Here is a 22,165-nt window from a genome sequence, read left to right on the forward strand (position 1 = left end):
TAAATGCTAAACTGAATGAATTAAAAAAAATGTATGATCCCAACTTTTCTCAGACTTTAGAACAGGTTAATAAAAAGGAGGTTGGGCACAGTGGCTCATGCCTATAATCCCAATACTTTGGGAGGCTGAGGTGGGCGGATCACGAGCTCAGGAGATCGAGACCATCCTGGCTAACATGGTGAAACCCCGTCTCTACTAAAAATACATAAAATTAGCCGGTCGTGGTGGCGGGCACCTGTAATCCCAGCAACTTGGGAGGCTGAGGCAGGAGAATGGTGTGAACCCAGGAGGCTGAGGTTGCAGTGAGCTGAGATGGCGCCACTGCACCACTGCACTCCAGCCTGGCCAACAGAGCTAGACTCCGTCACAAAAAAAAAAAAAAAAAAAGAGGGGGAGGGCAAACTTCACCGAGATCTTTTATTATGGTCTGAACTCCAGGCAGTGTTTCATCAAGCCCCAAAATACTGTTCTTGCTTTTCTGGGGCATCTCGTTGGTAGACAGGGAAAGCTCTGGCAGAAAGGCTCTCTGCTTGAACTACTTCAAAGAAACTAATCATGAATATATCCTATTAGTATGAAAATCCCAAATTAATCAGGTAACATTAACACATAGGAGTGTGCCATACATGTGCATTAGTTGTAAATAGACTTGGTCGGGTGTGGTGGCTCACGCCTGTAATCCCAGCACTTTGGGAGGCCAAGGCAGGCAGATCACGGGGTCAGGAGTTCGAGATCAGCCTGGCCAACATGGTGAAACCTTGTCTCTACAAAAAATACAAAAATTAGCCGGGTGTGGTGGTGGGTGCCTGTAATCCCAGCTACTTGGGAGGCTGAGGCAGGAGAATTGCTTGCACTTGGGAGGCGGAGGTTGCAGTGAGCTGAGATTGCACCACTACACTCCAGCCTGGGTGACAGAGCAAGACTCCATTGTGGGGGGCGGTGGGGGGGGGGCAGATATAAACAGACTTAGGAGTAGAAGGGGCATTAATAGGCAGAAGAACGTGGTACAATGGGATTTATATCTGCACTCCTATGATTGCTTATAAACACATGCTATTTTGGACTGACATCTTTCTTGAAATCTAGACTTAAATAAACAAAAGTTCGGCCACAGCTGAGGTGGTGTTCTTCTGCAGGCCTCAGACACAGTCAAGGATTTTTAAAAACATGATTGGTGGGCTAAGAAGTTTATCCGCCTGGTTCCTCAAATTCCCAAACAGTTTATTTGAATACTGAGTGAATAGCTAATCTTGTACAAGTTCTGGGGCTTTAACAAGGTAAACGAATGGGTGGGCTGTGAAAGTAAACACTGCATTTCCTCCCAGGCTCACCCTGGCTTCCAAAATTCCTCTCCCTCACTCCTTTCGCTCTCCTCAGCCTTCTAGTTCCCAAGCTTGGTTTCTCGTATCCTGTGAAAGTACTGAAATTGCAAAGGAGACATTTTTAATTATAAGTACTACAGTAATGAATTCAAGTACACTCGTTTATCATAAAGGGCTTTCCCATCTGTCTCTAAAGTATACTTAAAAATGCTGTGTATTTGATAACATTAGCACCAAGCATCTTCCACATGTTAATATCCAGCGTTTTAGATGTTCGCTCCCCCCACCTCAAAAGACCGCACAGTGGTGGTTCCAGAAAGAGAACATTTATCTCTCCGTGTTTGGGAGTGCCTGTGTGGTCTCTTCCTAATTTATTTGCACTCCAATCCTTGAGGATCTCATCGCAATCCCCCTAGGCAAAGGGAGATTAGGGAATAGGACTGTCTGCTTCTCCCCACTCTGACAGAGAAGGGAGAACAACTTCCCCAAGTCCCACAAGTTCTTCTGGCCACTGTACAAATTGTTCTTGAGCATGGAGGGTTTCCAAAAGCCCTAATTAGCAACTCACAGCAAACATTTCTTTGCATTAGCTAATGATCCGGCTGCACTTGTAAGCAAACAGAACCAACATATCTAATCAATGCTGAAAAACTAACCAAATGCCTATTAAACATCTGGATGTAATTTTCTAGTTAGAACAAAATGAAAACATATGCAGGTTCCTTTGATCTTCGTCTTAACAAAGAAATTGTTGATAAAAAAGCATACTGGTCAGTCAATGTGTCATTTTCATAAAGTCTGCTCATTTCTCTTCAAATGCTCCCAGTTTAATTTAGTTGGTTTCCTGCAATCCCTAATTTTACCATATTGTGTGAAACCGCAAGAGATTCTTTGGAAGTGATTTTATTTGAGGTTTTACTGCTGCATGGATCTGCTACTGATTTTTTTTTCCTTCTCTGCCTTCTTCCCTCCACCTCCACGTCCATCTTCCCCTTTTCTTTGGTAAAGGGGTGGGGGAGAAAAAGATTACAAAGCAATGCTGGGAACAATTCTTCTGGACCTTACATTCTTAGGTTTAAAAAAACTCTCAATTAAAAAAAAAAGAAAAAGAAAAAGAAAACGTGGGGCGGGGTGGCTCACGCCTGTAATCCTGGCACTTTGGGAGGCCGAGGCGGTCGGATCACCTGATATTAGAAGTTCGAGACCAGACTGGCCAACATGGTGAAACCCTGTCTCCACTAAAAATACAAAAATTAGCTGGGCGTAGTGGTGCACGCCTGTTATCCCAGCTGCTCAGGAGACTGAGGCACATGAATCGCTTGAACCTGGGAGGCGGAGGTTGCAATGAGCTGAGATCACAACCACTGCACTCCAGCCTGGGTGACAGAGACTCTGACTCAAAAAAAAAAAAAAAAAAAAATCAAACGAGGAAATTAGCAATTATTCTCAGCTAAAATGAAGAGAACACAACAAAAGTGGTCTTTTAAAAACTATAATTATTAGCCAGGCGTGGTGGCTCACGCCTGTAATCCCAGCACTTTGGGAGGCTGAGGCGGGCAGATCATGAGGTCAGGAGTTTGAGACCAGCCTGGCCAGCATGGTGAAACCCCGTCTGTACTAAAAATACAAAAATTAGCCGGGTGTTGTGGCACATGCCTGTAGTCCCAGCTACTGGGGAGGCTGAGGCAAGAGAATCTTGAACCCAAGAGGCAGAGGTTGCAGTGAGCTGAGATGGTGCCATTGCACTTCAGCCTGGGGGACAGAGGGAGACTCCGTCTCCAAAAAAAAAAGAAAAAAATTACAATTATGATTTCAAATAAAAAAGTAATAGATTTAAAAGATGTCTAGTTGCTACAATCAGCATCCATAACTTTTCCTATTTTGTTTAGTATCTGTACTAGATAACATCTAGCTTTTGCAATTACTTAGGCTATTGCTGAGTTGAACATTTGATAATAAGCAACAAATGAATGGGAATATACCCACATATACATCAAAAGAAAATGAACAAGCTGAGAATCTTTCTGTTTCTCTGCAGAGCACAAAAAGGGTACTGTGTTTTTCAGAGAAAATTTCCAGTGGAAGCATCATACATTTCATGTAAAAACATCATTGACATACGAATGTTAAAGGTAAAGAAGATTACGGTTAACAGGCTTTAAATGGAAGACCAAAATTATAGATTTCATAAGGAGGACTATTTTCTTTTAAACAGGCTGTAGGCAATCTGCACATATATTATTTATTTAAAACATAAGATTAAAGCTACTTGACTGTTTAAACACCATCATTTGTAATGCAGTTTGATGAGAGTTTTGTAGTATAATTATTACAGCATGACAATCATGGAGAAAATATGACCTTGAAAAGGGCAGAGCCTTCTACCCACTCTGACAGACAATGCTCTAAATGGGAAGAAAAGGCTTCAAAAACCAAAACCAACCATTATTATGCACACAATTAAAGGCCTTCCAATTTTAAATTCATAATGATCTGTAGATACTATAGATACTACATTATAAGGAAATCAGAAGGCCTGGTGTTTCAAACTCTATTGGCAAGGAAAGACTAGTTAAAAGAGAATTTCCAGTGTTTACTCATGGCAAACTGGGAAATATGGTGAGCAGACACATTGTCTGTGAGTAGATACATTAGAGGACATTTAAAGATGCCTTAGAATTGATTCTGAGGGCAGCGGGATGGGGAAAGGAGAAGTAGCAACACTTTTGCCCCGTCTCAAAGCATATTTTAATGGCTCTGTTTAAACTTAATGAGAGTGTGCCAGTTATTCAAGATACAGGCACCACGTAAAGCCTGGGTAAGCTGCGGAGGAGTATCAGTTGCTCCAGTTGTCACAGCATGTATACAAGCATACTTGTGGCATCCAAGCACTTTCTATCCAGTCCTGGAGCTGATATGGGATGAACTGGCCGCAGACTGGAATATGTGGCTCGTACATTAGATGATTTCGAGGAAAACAGGTTGCTAAAGGCCCTGGGGTCCTATGATTCCAAAAAGTTCTGTATGTCGAGCAAAACTCTCATCATCACCAAATTTAACCAAAGAAAGTGAGGCAGTACTTTCTTTTTTGTTCTCCATGTTAGCAAAATGAATAATACAGCCGCCTTCCCAACTGTACTTAATGAGAACACCACAAAGCTACAATGCCCAACTTGTTTAAGAATTTACTATGGCTTCGTACAGACAGGCTAAAATCGCTTTTTTATTTTTCATTTATAATTGATATTTGGGAGTGATGCAATTATAGACAAGTCAATATCATACATATTTAAAAACAACTCTAACAGTGAAATGTATTATCTAAAACAACTTCTAAAACTATTTCAAGAAAAAGATCTCTGTAAAAGCACATCTTTAAATAAAATGTATGTCTCTTTAAATAAGCTCCTTCCCATAAGGCTCTTGAAAGTAAAATAATGGGAACGTGGGGGTTATTAATACCAAAAACTTAACTAGTTTCCAACATAAGATAAATACTTGTCCAAGATGTGCCCTTATAGAAAAAGTTACCACCGTTTGGCTAAACCAGCATTATTCACTCACTGCTCATGTGGAAGTAGCTCCATTGGACTGTTCTAAACAAAAGTATAAATGCAGCAATACTGACGGTTTTCTGCTGTGGGTGTATTTAGAGACATACACAAAACCCGAAGACTCTCAGCATTAATTATACAGCATGTCTTGATTATTACAATCTCAAAATCCCTTTTAACTCAAGTTCCACTTCATAAGAACCTTAGCGACGTCATTTACCTAACTCTTCCCATTTAGCTCTTCACACAGCTCAGCTCAGGAGTACCACCCAGACTATGGGGGTGGGGTGTGCGGGACAGGTTTTGCAAGTCTCAGTGCTGGTTTATTACATTGTCTCTCTTTGTTCCCAGGAATTGGAAACAGACTCGTGGTCTTGTAGCTGAGAGGCTCCTAAAAACCTCAGCCGCTCCCCTCCTCTCCTAACAGCGAAGTCTGGACTTTTAAGACGAAGACCTGGCATTTCACGCCCCGGGCAAAGCGTCTCATCTGCGGACACGCGTGCCTTGTTCTGGCAGCACCCTGGGAATCCTTCCCGCCAAACGGGGCAGGACGATCTTTTTGCAAAGAGGCTTGAAATCCTGCAATAAAAACCAAATCCTACCACTTTGGGTGCAAAGGGGGTGGGTGGGGTGGGAGGACATCATAAGTCGTCTCTGCGGCTGGTGTACCTACGCCAACCGTGCCGTTGCTCATTTACGCATTTCCAACTAAGTGCACAGTCCACTCCCTCTCGTACATCCGTAAAAATGCAGCTCAAGGAAAAACAAACGTCAGATATATTTTTGAATGTGGCCTCACTTTCAGAGTAGCATCAAACAAGTGGGTCCAGCACTGAAAAACACATTTGCTGGAATTACCAAACCCCCCCTCCGCCTCCAATAAGAAACTACGCAGCTAGTCTTTGCGTTACTTTCACTTAGATCTGAGGATTTTCATTAAAGGGAAAAGTGAGCAAGTGGCAGGATTTTTGCTAACTCGAGCCCCCAGCTTCCTCGGCTGCACGCTCGCCACTCCCTCCCGCTAGCGCGCTCCTGCGCGCTCTCTAGCCAGCCCCACGTTACTTTGATTGACAGCCCAGCCCCGCCGCTCTCCTTCCCACCGACCTTCCCATCTTCAGTGCCAATCTCCGCGAATCGCCTCTTCCCATTGGATGGTTTTGCCGTCCCGCGGCTCCTCCAGGAACAGTTCCTCACCAAGCCCGGGAGGACGCGGCTGGCGGAGGAGGGGCCGGGGTGGGAGGGGAGACCGAGGAGACCGCGGAGAAGGAAGCGAGAGGACGGGGGCGGGAGAACGGCCCGTCCGGCGCTGCCCTGCCATAGGCTCCGGGGAGGCGCGCGTCAGCGCCCCACGTTGGGTGCAGCGCACGCGATTGGCTGATGAGGGCCTCCTGCCCCCCACCCCCACAACCTCCCGGGCCCACGTCCCCCGCCGGCTCGGCGCTCGCGCCCCCCGCCCGAGCGGGGCTGGGCGGGGCCGGCGCTGGTTAGCTCCGGAGTGTGAAACCGCGTGTTAATGTAACCGGCGCGAGAGGCGCGGGCGGCGGCGGCGGCGGTGGCGGTGGGAGCGGCGGCTGCAGGAGCAGCAGCAACAGCAGCAGCGGCGGGTCCTCTGTGCCCCGCGTCCCGGAGGCAGCCGACTGCGCCACCCCACCCTCGCACGGCCGGGCGGGACCCGCGCCACCAGCCCGGACCTCCGTCGTCCCGCGGCGACCAAAACCCCCGCTAGCCCCACCGCTGTGACTACTCCGGACTCGCCCGCAGAGTTTGCCGCCGGGTAGGGTGGCCGATTGGCGGAGCGCACTCCTGCTGTTTTCCCCACCATCTCGTGGATGTCGTCCTTCGGGTGGTGAGAGAACTTTGCAGCGGGCTGGAGCGCCCTTTGCGGAGAAGCACAAGAAGGTAAAAGAAGGAAAGAAAGAAGACCGAGGAAGAAGGGGCTCGGAAGAAGGGTCCAGAACGGCCGAGCCGGCCGTGCAGGGCGAGTGCGCGCCAGGCGCGGCGCCCTGATGCTCCCCGGGCTCGAGGAGCAGCAGGCAGTTGCTGGACTGCTCTCGGTGGAGTAGCCCCGTCGGTCCCGGAGGGTTTGTGCAACCGCGGAGAACACCGAGTGTTGGTCGCACGGGGCGTGCCGAGCCGCCTCCCGGCGCGCCCTCCGCACTTTCCCCGCCTCGTCATCCCTAGCTCCCCGGCCAGGAGCCTCCGCCACTTCCTCAGCCTCGCTCCCCTTTGCGTCCCGGGAGCCTGCGAGTACCTGGCCGAAGGCGCAGCCGAGTCTTGCGGGAGTCGCCCCGAAAGCGTCTGGTTTGTTTGTGTGAGGTTAGCGGGGGCCGCCGCGCCACCTGCATCTCGCCCGCCGCCGCCTCGGGGAAAACCCGAAGAGGAGGCGGACCAGGAGAAGAGCAAAGAAAAGCAGCCCGTCTGGATTTGTTTGCCCAGGACTGGCGCCGCGCACGCGGATCGCCGAGGGGAGTGCGGTCGGAGTCACCGCGCCCCCGCCTCCCCGCCCCGGCGGCTGAGGCCGGGGGGTTGGAGCGCTGCCCCCGCGCACAGTCCCCGAGCGCCCGGCGTCTCCGCGCAGGTTCTCGAAGCAGCTGGACCTGGGGCGCCCACCAATGTGGCCGTAAGGGCCGGAGCCCGCACCGACGGGAGCGGGAGCAGGAGCAGCTGCGGGCGCCGAGTGGCCAGTGCGCCCGCCGAGTGGCCAGTGCGCCCGGCCGAGCGCGCCTGCGTGCGTGGCCAGCGCGCTCCCCGCTTCTGCCTGGCTTCCCGGCTTAATTTTCCTCGGCGGGATTAAAGTTGGAAATTGACCGGAGAATTGAGTTGCCGGGGAACAGAGCCCCGGCCGCCGCCAGAGCGATGTTCCCGCAGAGCCGGCACCCGGTGAGGCGCGGCTGGGTGGTGGGGGGGCAGGAGCGTTGGGGAGCCGCTTCTCCCGGGCGGTAGGGAGACTGGTGGCTTCTGCGGCCCGGCGGACCCTCTCGCCCTCCGCGGTGTAAGGCTGGGGATGGCCGGGGCCCTCTCCTCCTGGGGTGGGGAGTGGGCCAAAACTCTGAATTTTCTCCCTCCCTTTGGGCTCCTTCCTACTTGACGTCTATACTGAGCGGATAGGGGCGCTGGGGAAGGCTGGGGTTTCTCTCCTGCAGCCGTATCCCCCCAACCTTCCCCAAGGGGGGCAGGGCGCCCCCCCTTTGTTTCTCGTCTCGCCTATTTACATGTCAATGCGGCCCCGGTTCCGGTGCGTCTGGAGGTGGCCCTGGCGACTCTGGGAATGGGTAGCGAAAAGGAGTTGTTTTTCTTCCCTGGTCCTCGGGGTCATTATCGCCCCCTTGGGGGAAGGGGCGGCGACACCGACAATCTGGCCTTGTCTTCCCCGGCCGCCGGGGAGCCCCCTTCCCGTTGGCCTGGTGACCCGGGCGCACTTAACGCGATCCGCCCTGGAGACTGGGAAGAGCTTCCGAGCCTCTTTAGAAGCCGGGGCCCGGGGAGGGTCCACTTTCCCGCTCCCCCAAGTGAAGGGCAAACTCGAGTTTGGGGCCTCATTTTCAGCCACTTCTAACTTTATTTTTTGTTTATGTCCCACCCGTTCTTTCCTTCTCTGACTTACTGCTTTATTCATCCGCCCGCATTCCCGTCCCTCTGTCCCCCTCGCTGGTCGTCCCCAGACGCCGCACCAGGCTGCAGGCCAGCCCTTCAAGTTCACTATCCCGGAGTCCCTGGACCGGATTAAAGAGGAATTCCAGTTCCTGCAGGCGCAGTATCACAGGTGCGTGTCCGGCCGCGCCAGGCGAGTGGTCGCGGGCGTCCCCGTGCCCCTTGTCGCCCAGCCGGGTGGCAGCGGCGCCTGTACTTAGTTCTTGCGTCCAGGCGGTGGCGTGTGGAGTCTCAGTTAAGACCTGTCATTCAAGTTACCCCCTTTCCTGGTTCTTCCCGGGCCGCCTCTTCTCTAGTCTCCTCCTCCTCCCATTGTTTCCCTTTTGCTGGTTTGCTGCTCTTCCAGGGAGTCCTTTTTCGTGTCTTTAGAAATTGCATGAGAATCGTCAATATTTGCACTTCATGTATTTATTTTTCAACAGACTGAGTTGAAATATTGGTTCAATCGATGTCTCAGTCCTGGAGTGTGGGTTCAGGGAAGCAAAGCCATGTTGAAATCGCTGTTTGCCATACTAGAAAATTGGGTTTTTGAGGCAAAGTTCATTAAGGAAGGCTAGATGCTTTTAACATTGCCCATCATTGGCGATGGTGAGGGAGGTGGGTATAATAGTGTGCAGAAGAAAGCTCACCTGGTTTGGCGTTATTTCGGGTTGGTTTGGGTAGGATGAGAGAGTGGAGTCACATTTATATCCATCTCAGCCTTAGTTTCTTCGAGTAATGAGGCTTGCCTCCAAAGGACTTACACATTTTTGTAAGATCCTCTGCTAATAGTGAACTTCCCAGAAAGGTTAGTTTCTTTCCCTTGCTGCTATGAAGTTTTACCTGATTCTAACTCAGAAATAACTGTATTGACATTTTTTGCTTTTGTCATGCTTGAGAAAAAGCACACAGATGAGGCGAAGTGGCTTGGGTGTGAATTTTACTTTGTCAGGGGCTTTCTGATTGTTGACCTTTTGTCTACTTGTAGATAATATCTCTGCAGCTTGAGGCATACTTGCACACACCGTGTTTACCCAGCAGGGAGAACTTCAACCCACTTTATTGCAGTAGCTACTTGACATATTTTGGCAGGGATTTAAAAACTAAAGGTTTTGAAAGGGACCAGCAATTGTAGGAGTAACTTAACAGATAGGATTTTCAAACCTAGAGACCGTTTGAGTTGGCAAAGATGGCACAGACTATGCGTAAGAGTGAAGATTGTGCAAGGGCCGGATTTTGGTGGAGTCCAGAGAAACTGATGCAGGAAGGTAGGGAGCAGACGACCATGAGGAGGAATCTGTTAGAGGTTCTGACAGATTTTTTGCGTTCTTGTCCTCTAACCAGATAGGCACCAAGAAGAATGGTAGCTGAATGGACACCTTGTATTGTTCACATTATTCCTTTTCCCTATTAAATGCAAGGACAAAGCTTTTGGGTGTTTACCTAGATAGTTTATGGCTTTTCCAAATTGGTCCATGTTTTTACTTGAAGTGCAAATATGTGAGGCAGATGTTAAAACAAGTGACATAATGTTTACATTAAGTTGCCTGTTTTGTTTTCATAGCCTTAAATTGGAATGTGAGAAACTGGCAAGTGAAAAGACAGAAATGCAGAGGCACTATGTGATGGTAGGTATCAAAGAGTGGACTTTTTCCCTTTTCGTATGATATTAGCAAACGTGTTAGCAGAGTATAAAAAACGTGAGTTAATGAAATGCTTGATTCTTTTTTCTCTTTACAGTATTACGAAATGTCATATGGATTAAACATTGAAATGCATAAACAGGTAAGCTTTAGTTGAACTTCAAGCTGAAATGAGAAATCAGTTCACATGATTTTATAATACTGGCTTTGTTCTCAGTAGTGGGCTCTAGGGGTGGGGGTTTGTATGCTATTTTTCTGCCTTGGTTTCCTGTCCTGTGGATTGATGGTAGTATTCTGCAGCAAGAGTTGCTTCCTGATGATTATGAGTGTTTAAATGACTAGGAGAAAGAGAGGTGTTTTGGAAATATCAACTAGCCTGTTTATTGGCAGATAGGAATTGAGACTTGAGTTTACTTTTCCACCTGTATAGATTTATCCTCTTGAACGGGCTGGGTATCTTACAGAGTTGTTGGAGTTTAGAATAGTTAATGTTTTTGTGCTGTTTCGCGAGGACGTGTGGACCTGTAGGGGGAAAGAAGGGTATTTAGGAGTTTCTTTAATCATAGTAAACAAGGTATATGACTATCTGTGGAGTATTCTTTATGCTTTGGGTCTGCTTGATTAGTGGCTTATTAGCAAACACATTTTTGAAAAATTTCTCAGTTATTGCATGTTTGGATGTGAAAAAAGCATCTTTTTATGGCCAGAGCATATGTTGGGAGTTGCTTCAGTCCTAGTGGTTTTAAAAGCATGGAAAGATTAGTGACTGGAAAGCTCTAGCAATGACTATGAGTTTGCAAGTTCCCATAAAATTCACACTTATGGCTACTATAATGGTGTATAAAAAGAGTATTGAGCTGGAACAAGGCACTAAGGACCTCATAAGAGAAGAAAAGCTAAATGATTGCTCAGCCCAAAGGACCCTCGATTGAGTAGTCATTGTCTGCCAAAGAAAGCATTAATGGCAGGGTGTAAGTATTCTGGAGATATGCTGACATTCACTTTTTCATCAAGACGCTGGTACAATAAGTCTTTTAGAAATCGATTGCCTCTTAAAAAATTATCATCAGATGAAGTTGCACAGTTGGACACATTTCAAAGTACAACAATACAATTCTTACTTGATGTATATGTGCTATTTCATCTCAAACCCTTGTTTCATTAAATTAAAGAGCATGGCTGACCGGCTGGGGCACAGTGGAGAAATTGATTAGTTCAGCCTTCAGATCTTCCCTATATTCAAAGACTTTCATTAAGCAAGTGTGTTTCAGAGTTGAATTCTGCTTTTGTAACTCTACACTCTTTGATTTTTAATTCATCATAGATTTCATAATGTTAAGTTATCATCGTGTACATTAGATCTGTTTTCAGATATGTGTTTGGAAAGAGATTGTGATGTTCAGGGCCTTTTATTAGTATTGTAATTGGGCCTTTAAAAATGCAGATTTTACTATGATTTGCGAAGTTGATAGCCTACTTTCTGTTGGGTTTGTGACTTTGTTTTTGTGTGTTTCTCAATGGCTAGTGCCTTATTCAGGCGCTTGTAACTTGTTGATAGTAAATAGGCTAGAAGATCTATGGCTAACGTCTGTCGTCATTTAAGTGAATTATGCAAATGAACTTGGCCTAGGCCGTTTAATTTTTTTTTTTTAATTACTCTGAAGGGCATTTTTTTTGGATAACACATTATGGAAGAGCAAGAGGAGACTGAGCTTTTTCTTAAATCCATGAACTCAAAGGATTTAATAACCTCATTGACTCTTTTACAAGGAAACACCCCCTCGGTGTGATGCTATATGCTGGTGCTGGGTTTATTGGAGGAGCTAAAAGAGGTGTGTAATTCTTCTGGGTTCCTGTAGGTTATGTGGCGGCATGACCTCTTCTTTATCATGTAGGGAGAAGGGGTGAAGTGGGTCAGAAGCACCATGGTGTGAGAATAGTTTTCTAATGAGTTTCTATACGGCGTGAGGCGTTTGTGGGTATATGCTGTCTGTCCGTGAGCCTGTATGCATTAATAATATGCTGTGTTTAAATTGGCTTAGCAATTTGAAAAACGTGAAAAGCTGAGAGACACCATGTTCCTCATAGTAGGGTATTGAGCCCCCTGAAATTTAGTTGATACTGGAAATGCTGACAGACCCTTAACTAGAGTGGTGTGCAAAGTAGTGCTATAATTCAGTTTAAAGTGGCCTTACATTTGAAAAACATCCTTCTGAATGTCACACATTAATAATAAGTTCTGAGGAGGCATTTGGTGCAGCTAGTAATCATAATTCTTATTAAAACTGGTGACGTCTGGCCCCCAGGGTGTAGCCAGGCTCAAATTGATGCTTTTTGCCGCCTGATCACCAGCATGGCCTAAGTGCTCATTATATTGTAGAGAGGGCCTTTGGAGCTCTCATTAGATTTGACAGGAATTCTCTCTAGGGGGAAACTGGGCATTAGCGAGACTCCTGACAGGCTGAAATTATTCCTGCTTTATGGCTTATAACCAAATGCTAGCAAGGCATCATCAGGGGACACAAAAAATTGTCATTTCTGACAACATCTTTGTTACTGGGGGAAAAAAAAAGCAGTGAAGGGGAAACTTTCTGTACAGAGAGCTTTAATGCTGTTAAGATTTGTCTCCAGTGTGACGATCGCTCTCCCTTCCCACCTTTCAACGGGTTTGTCGAAGGAGTGAGTTCTAGAGATTTCAGTGTCAAATCTCACTGCTGACTTTCCCGTCTGGAAGTTTTAAAGTGAAAGTGCATCCAAATCAAGAATGGTATAATTGTGGTTTCCTTCCCTGGTGTGGCGCCCACACAGCCCGTGTTTACGTTGTGTCAACACTTTCTGATAAGCCTTCCCCTTAACTTTCTCTGCTCCCATTTGTGGCGGGTTACCGAAAAGGTAATGAAACAGGAATGGTAATGGATACTTAAATCTTTTATGGTAGCACTAAGAATATTTTTTTCTTAGAGCCTTTTATAGATCCCTGCCTGCCCGTCTTTATCTGTGTGGATGGTAAACTCCAGATACCTCTATACAGTAGAGGCAGACAGTGTCTCATGAAAAATTGAGGCAGTTCTGATACCATCAGAGTGTTAGGGTGCATAAAAAACAACTAGTTGATGTGAGCCTGGTGGTTTGCTTAGCTATGCCTAGTGTGTGTGGTGGCGTGATCTTTAAATGTTTTTATCTGTCATATGGCTTGATATTACCTCATTTGATATTTTTGGGAACAAGATGTACTGTAAATGCACACATAAGCCTTATTTTAGCCCACTCGTGTATCTCTTCAGCATGCTGATGAAGCCATGCTATAAATTGTCATTGGTGGCTTTAATTTGCACAGTAATGAACAGTTTTCAATGTGATTTGTCTTCTGTGACCTCCATAGGCATCCTCCGGCATAGATTGGGTAGGTGTTTTGCTCTATCCACAGCTGTGGGCATGTGTTCAAAGTCTGGGACTTGCTCAAGGCCAAGCATCTATTGAAACTTGAGTTGGGTTGCCTCCTCCAGGGTTGTCTGTGCTGCTTCTTCCTTTTTTTTTTTTTGAGACAGAGTCTCGCTCTGTCCCCCAGGCTGGAGTGAGTGCAGTGGTGCGATCTCTGCTTACTGCAACTTTTGCTTCCTGGGTTCAAGCGATTCTTGTGCCTCAGCCTCCCAAGTAGCTGGGATTACAGGTGCCCGCCACCACGCCCGGCTAACTTTTTTTATTTTTTTATTTTTAGTAGAGTGAGGGTTTCACCATGTTGGCCAGGCTGGTTTTGAACTCCTGACCTCAAGTGATCCACCCGCCTTGACCTCCCAAAGTGCTAGGATTACAGGCATGAGCCACCACACCCGGCCTGTCTGTGCTTCTTCCTGTCCCCTCATGCTGCCATGTAAGATGAGGTGGACCATGTCTCCCTAGTGCCTGCCTCTTCAGTTCTCAGTCTTTGTGCTGATGAACTTCATGATTTATAAGACATGTCAGGGCTGGATGTATGTTCTAAAAGTTAGAAGATCAGCAGTGCTGCTGACTGGTCTTTTCGGGGAGAGGAGGGTTACAGGCCATGGGTAGGTAAAAAGTTGTGTCCTACTGAGCAATACTGTCCTCAGGTTAAAGTACGTTGAAGAAGAAACAAGTCAGGAATTCTGGTGGAGACTCAGTGATGGGGAGGGAGTTTGATCAGTCACTCTGTGCCTGGGTTCTGAAGAGTGGGCAGAGTGAGAGCACTGGGCTCTCCAGGATGGTGAAGAAGTTTGTTTTTGTTTTTGTTTTGAGACAGAGTCTTATTCTGTCACCCAGGCTGGAGTGTGGTGGCCCAATCTTAGCTCACTGCAACCTCTGCCTCCCGGGTTCAAGCGTTTCTCTTGCCTCAGCCTCACCAGTAGTTGGGATTATAGGAGTCCACCATCACACCTGGCTAATTTTTGTATTTTTAGTGGAGACCGGGTTTCCCTATGTTGGCTAGGCTGGTTTCGAACTCCTGACCTCAAGTGATCCGCCCGCCTCGGCTTCGCAAAGTGCTGGGATTACAGGCGTGAACCACTGTGCCCATCTGATGGTGAAGCATTTAGAAATAAATGAAAGGATTAGCTCTTAAAGAAAGGATGATATATTCTGCAATCCTGGTTTGGGAAGGGGAAAGAGCTCCATGTGATATTTCAGTAAGCAACGTCTCAGGCCATGTAAATTTTGGAGTGAAACTGCTTTTGCAGTTTTGATGTGTGCTTTAAAATTTCTCTTGGAATAATGCGTTGTTCTTTAGTGGGTTTTTTTTTTTTTTTTTTTTTGAGACGGAGTCTTGCTCTGCCACCCAGGCTGGAGTGCAGTGGCCGGATCTCAGCTCACTGCAAGCTCTGCCTCCCGGGTTTACGCCATTCTCCTGCCTCAGCCTCCCGAGGAGCTGGGACTACAGGCACCCGCCTCGTCGCCCGGCTAGTTTTTTTTTTTTTTTGTATTTTTAAGTAGAGACAGGGTTTCACCGTATTAGCCAGGATGGTCTCGATCTCCTGACCTCGTGATCCGCCCGTCTCGGCCTCCCAAAGTGCTGGGATTACAGGCTTGAGCCACCGCGCCCGGCCTTTAGTGGGTTTTTAAAAAAGTATTTAGATGGGACTGTTAGGGACTCAACTGTGGGATATTTCCTTAGATGTGATTCTTTTACTCTTTGCAAATTTTACCTTAGTGTTTTTTGTTTTTTTTTTAACCATGTGTGTTTTTGTCTAATAGTTTCTCACTTTGAGATTTCTTTTCCCCCAAGTCAACATCTCACACAGGGAAATGACTAGAGTATAGACACTTAGAGTTAAGCTCCAGCAGGTGTTAATAACCTTGTTATACAAAGAGGGTAGCTGTCATCAAGATTGGAGTGGTCCCTAACTTCATTAGCCAGGCCTGTTCTTTGCAAGCATAAGTGAAAAGAGATAAAGCTCTCTGTGCATTTAGAGCCTAGATTCCGAGGTGCAAGAATAGCCTTTGTTTCTTATCAGCCAACAGGACTGATCTCTCACTTCTCAGTCACCTTCCCCACCCTTCAGCAGTGGCTGTTTTTTGTCCTGGACTTGGCACTGGAGTAAGGCAAGGGAGGCCCTGGGCATGGATTTTAAGAGGGCACCATCAGAAAACATAGTTATCACGATCAATATTTTGAAAATTCAAACTGAATGCCCCCCAAATCTTCAAGGAACAAAATATCGAAATTTTGTATAAGAGCAGGATCCAGCAGTGGGGATTGGGAGTAGGATGAGGAAAGGAGATAGAGTCAGGCCATTGCAGGGCCACAGCACCTCCCTTGCCTCCCCTCCCCGTCTTTCTGCCTTTGGTTACCTGTCTTGTGGGGAGTGGCCATGAACTGTAGGCTCTGACTTGGTTCTGTTGTAGTTCATTGAAGTCATTTAATTGGGGATTTCCATTAGGGACTGGGCAAGTCGTGAACATGTTCCCTGGCTTCAGTTCCCCTCTCTGTGTAATGAGGGTTAGACTAGACAAAAGTCTGTCTGTTCCCTCACATGGTGGGAGTCATCCCAGCATACAGCCGCAGAACCCAGCACCTCGTGCGTGCAAATTGAGGAGCGTCCTTCGCCAGAGGGCTTAAGATGTTCTCCCAAATAGTGTTTATTAAGAAACAGAAAGAAAATCTGTTTCTTTAGTAAATATTTAAATAAATCATCTTGAGTGGTAGTTAAACTAAAAATATATTCAGTTACTAGCTCATGGAACCATTTTAAGTTTCCATGGATCTGAGTCTTTGCTATTTTATTATTAAACCTTTTGTGGTCTCCAGAAGCGGATTAAATGGGAGGAAACTGAGAAACTTACTGGCTTTCCTCAAAGCTTTGACTGATTCAGTTTCCTACTCCCCGTTGCTTATTGTTGCCTCTGATTTTTAAAAATGGAAATTCTCACAACTAGTACCTTTACTGCAGGGTATTTAGTATAGTGGTTTTTAAGTAAATTTTAGACAGCTGTTTTTGTCGGTGGGCTTATTTGACAAAATTAGGCATTTGTACCTTCAGAGTACTCCTCACCAGAGGATTGTTCTGTGAATACGGTGTGGTGTTTTAAGTGGAGCTAGTGTGCACAGGTGTGGGCAGGGGAGAGAGGTTTTCTGATCTTCCCCCCCCCCCAGGTGTGGTTTGATCTGAAAAGTGAAATAAATTTGCACTGAAATTTTAACATAAATTAAGATATTCATGTATTACCATTCACTTGATTTAACACAAGTGTGATTTCTAAAATTGTTTGCAAAGGAATGATTTCAGAATTGCTGCTTGTATTTTTTCCTGAGCAGGGTCCCCAAGGGAAAAGAAAAAAGAAAAACATGGAAGAAAAATTTTTTAAAGTACTGTTTGTAGACTACCCAGTCACCATAATATTTTTTAATGAAAATCCAGGAAGTGTTGATACATGATTTTATTGAATAACCTGTGATTTAGCAAAATTACATGTTTTATTATTTAACATTTAATTATTTTCCCTTTTTTTTTTTTTTTTTTTTAAATGGAGACAGAGTGTTACTCTGTCGCCCAGACTGGAGTACAGTGGCACGATCTTGGTTCACTGCAGCCTCTACCTCCTGGGTTCAAGTGATTCTCCTGCCTCAGCCTCTGGAGTAGCTGGGATTACAGGCGTGCACCACCATACCTGGTTAATTTTTTTTTTTAATTATTTTTTGGTAGAGATGGGGTTTCACCATGTTGTCCAGGCTGATCTCAAATTCCTGGCCTCAAGTGATCCACCTTCCTCAGCCTCCTAAAGTGTTGGAATTACAGGTGTTAGACACGGGTCCCAGCCCCTAATTTTTTTTTTTTTTTCCTTTGAGATGGAGTCTTGCTCTGTCATCCAGGCTGGAGTGCAGCGACTCGATCTCGGCTCACTGCAACCTCCACCTCCCTGAGTAGCCGGGATTGCAGGTGTGTGGGTTCAAGCGATTTCCCTGCCTCAGGCTTCCAAGTAGCCGGGGTTACAGGCGCGTGCCCCCACATCCAGCTAATTTTTGTATTTTTTTAGTATAAACGGAGTTTTGCCATGTTGACCACGCTGGTCTTGAACTTGTGGTCTCAAGTGAGCCACCTGCCTCAGCCTCCCAAATGCTGGAATTAACAGGCGTCAGCCACTGCTCCCAGCCCCTAAGTTTTTAGTAATTACTAAGTTGTAGGCCAGGCACGATGGCTTATGCCTATAATCCCAGCTCAAGAGGATCACTTGAGCCCAGGAGTTAGAGACCAGCCTGGCCAACATAGTGAGACCTTATCTCTACAGAAAAAGATTAAAAAAAAAAATTAATTGGGCCTGGTGGTACAGACCTGTAGTACTAGCTGATACTAATGCTGAGTGAGGCAGGAGGATCTTTTGATCCCAGGAGTGGGGAGGTTATAGTGGGCTGTGATCACACCTCTGTACTCTAGACTGGATGACATAAGCAAGACCCTGTCTCAGAATACACAATAAATTTTATTCTATTTACCTTCTTTGAAGCAATATAAAAATCATAATGGTGAACACAATTATTTATCCCCTCCCCTGTAAGCTGCTCTCATTGTAGGTATAAAAAACAACTATTTTTTTTTTTTTAGTTTTTGTTGTAGTAGTATTTGCTACTTAGTCATTCTTTGACCACAAAATACATTAGCAGAAAAAGGGTAGGATACAAGTCACTTTTGGTACAAGGAAAAAGCTGGGAGGACAAAACAAATTCTGAAAATTCTATCCTCTGAATTAAGTTTTTCATCTTCCAAACAGAGAAAAAACTACTCAGTGTGCTAGATGTATACCACTGTACACTGGAAGGGATAGAGTTGTATATATAGCTTGCTCATCATCCCTGAAATCTATTCCCAGTGTACTAATGGATATTTGTTTTCCATTAGATGAAGTGGAATCAGTCTTTGAGAATGTAGGTGTGTTTGAACTTGCACGTCCAAATCTTGCAGTTTGTCAAACTGCTGAAATACATGTACCATGAGACTGGGTTTGGTATTAGCACCATGACTGATCTAAGTAGGTTACTAGTCTACTATACTAGTCTAGGTATATGTACAACCTCTTGGTAAAAAGCTTGAGTGCTTACTTTTTTTTTTTTTTTTGAGACGGAGTCTCGCTCTGTTGCCCAGGCTGGAGTACAGTGGTGCCATCTTGGCTCACTGCAAGCTTCGCCTCCTGGATTCACACCATTCTGCTGCCTCAACCTCCCGAGTAGCTGGGACTACAGGCGCCTGCCACCAGGCTGGCTAATTTTTTTGTACTTTTAGTAGAGACGGGGTTTCACCATGTTAGCCAAGATGGTCTGGATCTCCTGACCTCATGGTCCGCCCGCCTCGGCCTCCCAAAGTGCTGGGATTATAGGCGTGAGCCACTGCGCCCGGCCTTATTTGTAAGTTATGTACATACATTGTTGTATTACAGTATTGTATACATTTAAAATAAATGGACATTTTAAACAGTGGTAAAATGAAGTGTTCCTATTCTCAGCGCACATTCCATTGGCTTGTCCAATGTCCCCACTGCTCAGAGACTGCTGGCCCACATGTCAAACCTGGCTGCACCCTGGGAACTCCAGTCCTGGAAAGGGAGCATCTTAAAGATAGTAGATGCGAGTTGTCTTCAGGGTCTTGGGATTACATCCATCCTTTCCTGCATGTGTGTTCTTTTAAATTTTGCCTTCACCCTCTGATGACCTCTTTGTGCCTCACAGCCTGCTGTGTCTGCCTCTGAGTACTTTCCCTTCCCGTCTTGGCCACTGCCTCTTTCTCTTCCTGCATTTCCTTTTATCCTGCCAAACAGGTTTTTTCTTGCCGAAAGTATGTTTTGAGTTTTCCTGTTTTCTTTATAAAAAGTCCAGGCCTTTGTATCAACCTTGACATGGCCTTCCTCAGTCTCCTTCAAGTCCCAGTTCAAACACCACCACCTGTATACTTCAAGGCGGCCAGGGACTGCCCAGGCAGGCGGTCACAGCACTTGTTTTGCTCAGTGTCCTGGAACAATGGTGTTTCATGTGCTTCTTTGCTTACTCCGACTAGGTTGCAGTCTGCTTGAAGCTGAGTGAGAGGCTTCCATCTACCCTTCCCAATGAGTTATATGGAGTAGGCATTGATTATATTGTGTTTTGGGTACCCCTTATGTGTACTGGTACTTGTACCCATTTTGGACCTTGAACATCTGAAAATCAGGTGAAAGCTACTTTGCAAGAAAAGTTTGCACACGTTTTTACACACAAATACCCAGGATAGCTTTGCCTAACAATTTTGGCTGTTTGTGTGCATCTCAGGATCCTTCAGCAAGTCCATGGAATTCAGATTAAAAACTCAAATCAAGAAAACTAGTGTGGGTCGGCCCAGCGTGGTGGCTCACGCCTGTAATCCCAGCACTTTGGGAGGCCGAGGCGGGCGGATCACAAGGTCAGGAGATCGAGACCATCCTGGCCAACATGGTGAAGCCCCATCTCTACTAAAAATATGAAAATTAGCTGGGCGTGGTGGAGGGCACCTGTCATCCCAGCTGCTGGGGAGGCTGAGGCAGGAAAATCACTTGAACCAGGGAGTCGGAGGTTGTGGTGAGCTGAGATTGCGCCAACTGTACTCCAGCCTGGCGACAGTGCGAGACTCCATCTCAAAAAAAAAAAGAAAAAAAGAAAACCAGTGTGACTGCTTATGCTAAAATTAAAAATGAAATCTGTTTAGTTCTAATAACCTAATTTAACCAATTTTGCTCAGTTTTTCTTTTGGAAGAGTGATCTGCAGTCAGTAACCACTGAGACTTCTTAGGGAGGAGTTTTATTATAGTAATATGTTTGGGTTTGGACTAAAAAAGAGATAAACAAAACTAGCATGTTGCCGGGGTCTAGGTTCGGTGTGAATTGAGCATGTGCAGGCATTACTGTGGCTGGAACTGCAGCTGCCAATAGTGTAGATGAATTGCATTACAAACTTCCCTCAAGGTATTAAACTTGACTTGTCACCAGATTTCTTAGTAATAATGAGTATAACCATTGATTATTTACTTAAAGTCTTTACATAGTGTCTTCCATTCTCCCAAACATTTTATTATGAAAAACTTCAAATTACAGAATAAAAGAAATATACAGCATACTCATATCATACCCACCTGTATTATACCTGGAGTCTATAAATTAAAATTTTGTAATATCTACCTGTCATATAGCTTCCATAGGCTCCTCCTTCCCCAAACAGCAATAAATAAATTAATAATATGGTGAACTTGGAAGGGCTTGCTCTAGAGGATCAGGCCTTTCTTTAGCTACCGACCTCAGTTTAGACTGATAACACGAAGCAGGGATTTCCATGTACTTTTTTAAAAATTTTTTTTTTTTTTTTTTGAGACGTAGTCTTGCTCTGTCGCCCAGGCTGGAGTGCAGTGGCCGGATCTCAGCTCACTGCAAGCTCCGTCTCCCGGGTTTACGCCATTCTCCTGTCTCAGCCTCCCGAGTAGCCAGGACTACAGGCGCCCGCCACCTCGCCCGGCTAGTTTCTTTTTGTATTTTTTAGTAGAGACGGGGTTTCACCATTTTAGCCAGGATGGTCTCGATCTCCTGACCTCGTGATCCGCCCGTCTCGGCCTCCCTAAGTGCTGGGATTACAGGCTTGAGCCACCGTGCCCGGCCTTTAAAAATTTATTTTTTGATTGATTGATTGATTTTTTTCTGTAGAGATGAGGTCTCACTGTGTTGCCCCGGATGGTCTCCAGTTCCTGGGCTCAAGGGATCCTCCCACCGCAGCCTCACAAAGGGCTGGGATTACAGGTGTGAGTCACCACACCTGGCGTCCATGTACATTTTAGGAATTCTGTCTTCACCTGTTTTTATAAGGTTTTCCTCCTAGACTTGCCCTTTGTACTTTTGGTGTGGTTGTATTAGGTGATCCACCGTTACATGGTTTGTAGGTGCTTTCTTTCTCAACTGTCACTTGAGATTTTATTTAACACAGAAAAGCTGGACTCCCCTTACCAAGTCCCCTCTTCTCTTCATTCCTTCTGACCCGTTAATGAAACTTGACTTATACTTTACCTTTAAGATGTAACCAGTATATTTGCTGGGGGAAATATTGTTAGCATTGATAGGTAGGAAAGTAGATATAATTCTGCAGAAGGACTCTGATTTTGAACTTTGTGTGTATGGAATTGTCCTGACGGAGATTTTCAGTTGGCCTCAGGGGCCTTGGGTGGTAATGAGGTGTAAAGGACCAGAAACAAAACCCGATTGAGGACCCCAGTGTGTGGAGCCAGGCCCTCCAAGGCTGTGGCCTTCAAGTTGCTCCTCAGGAGCACAGCCTTTGTTCCCTCTCGGTGCCCTCTCGATGCCTTGAGCAAATAGCGGGTTGGAGCCCCTTACAAGTACGGTGGCCGGCCAGTGTATTGACACGCACAGACACAATAGAAAACTGCATTAGGAGGCAAGCCATTGGGATTTGCAGTAAATATATTACAGAACACAAGTGACTTGCCGATACTGCTTGTTTAGCAGTTTGCAAGGGCAATGGCAGTATGGATTTTTGAATTAGAAGGGAAGGGCTGTTCTTTCTCTGTG

General features: G+C 45.9%; 1 protein-coding gene across 16 annotated transcripts in view; it reads left to right on the forward strand.

Moving 5' to 3' along the window:
- The first annotated feature begins 6,388 nt into the window (after nt 1-6,388).
- The window catches only part of TLE1 (TLE family member 1, transcriptional corepressor), a 107,311-nt gene continuing 91,534 nt past the window's right edge, over nt 6,389-22,165 (forward strand). For 8 of the 16 annotated variants that reach the window (XM_033236983.1, XM_033236992.1, XM_033236984.1 and 5 more), the window contains exons 1-4: nt 7,618-7,756; nt 8,539-8,639; nt 10,071-10,134; nt 10,247-10,291. In XM_033236983.1, the coding sequence (XP_033092874.1) occupies nt 7,733-7,756; nt 8,539-8,639; nt 10,071-10,134; nt 10,247-10,291 (234 nt within the window). In that variant the 5' untranslated portion in view covers nt 7,618-7,732. Of the gene's footprint in view, nt 7,757-8,538; nt 8,640-10,070; nt 10,135-10,246; nt 10,292-22,165 lie in introns of all 16 variants that reach the window. The other 8 variants (XM_033236981.1, XM_033236982.1, XM_033236988.1 and 5 more) reach the window with 3 other exon arrangements.

Source organism: Trachypithecus francoisi, unplaced genomic scaffold (assembly GCF_009764315.1).
Source record: "Trachypithecus francoisi isolate TF-2019V2 unplaced genomic scaffold, Tfra_2.0 Lachesis_group16, whole genome shotgun sequence".
Lineage (NCBI taxonomy): Eukaryota > Metazoa > Chordata > Mammalia > Primates > Cercopithecidae > Trachypithecus > Trachypithecus francoisi.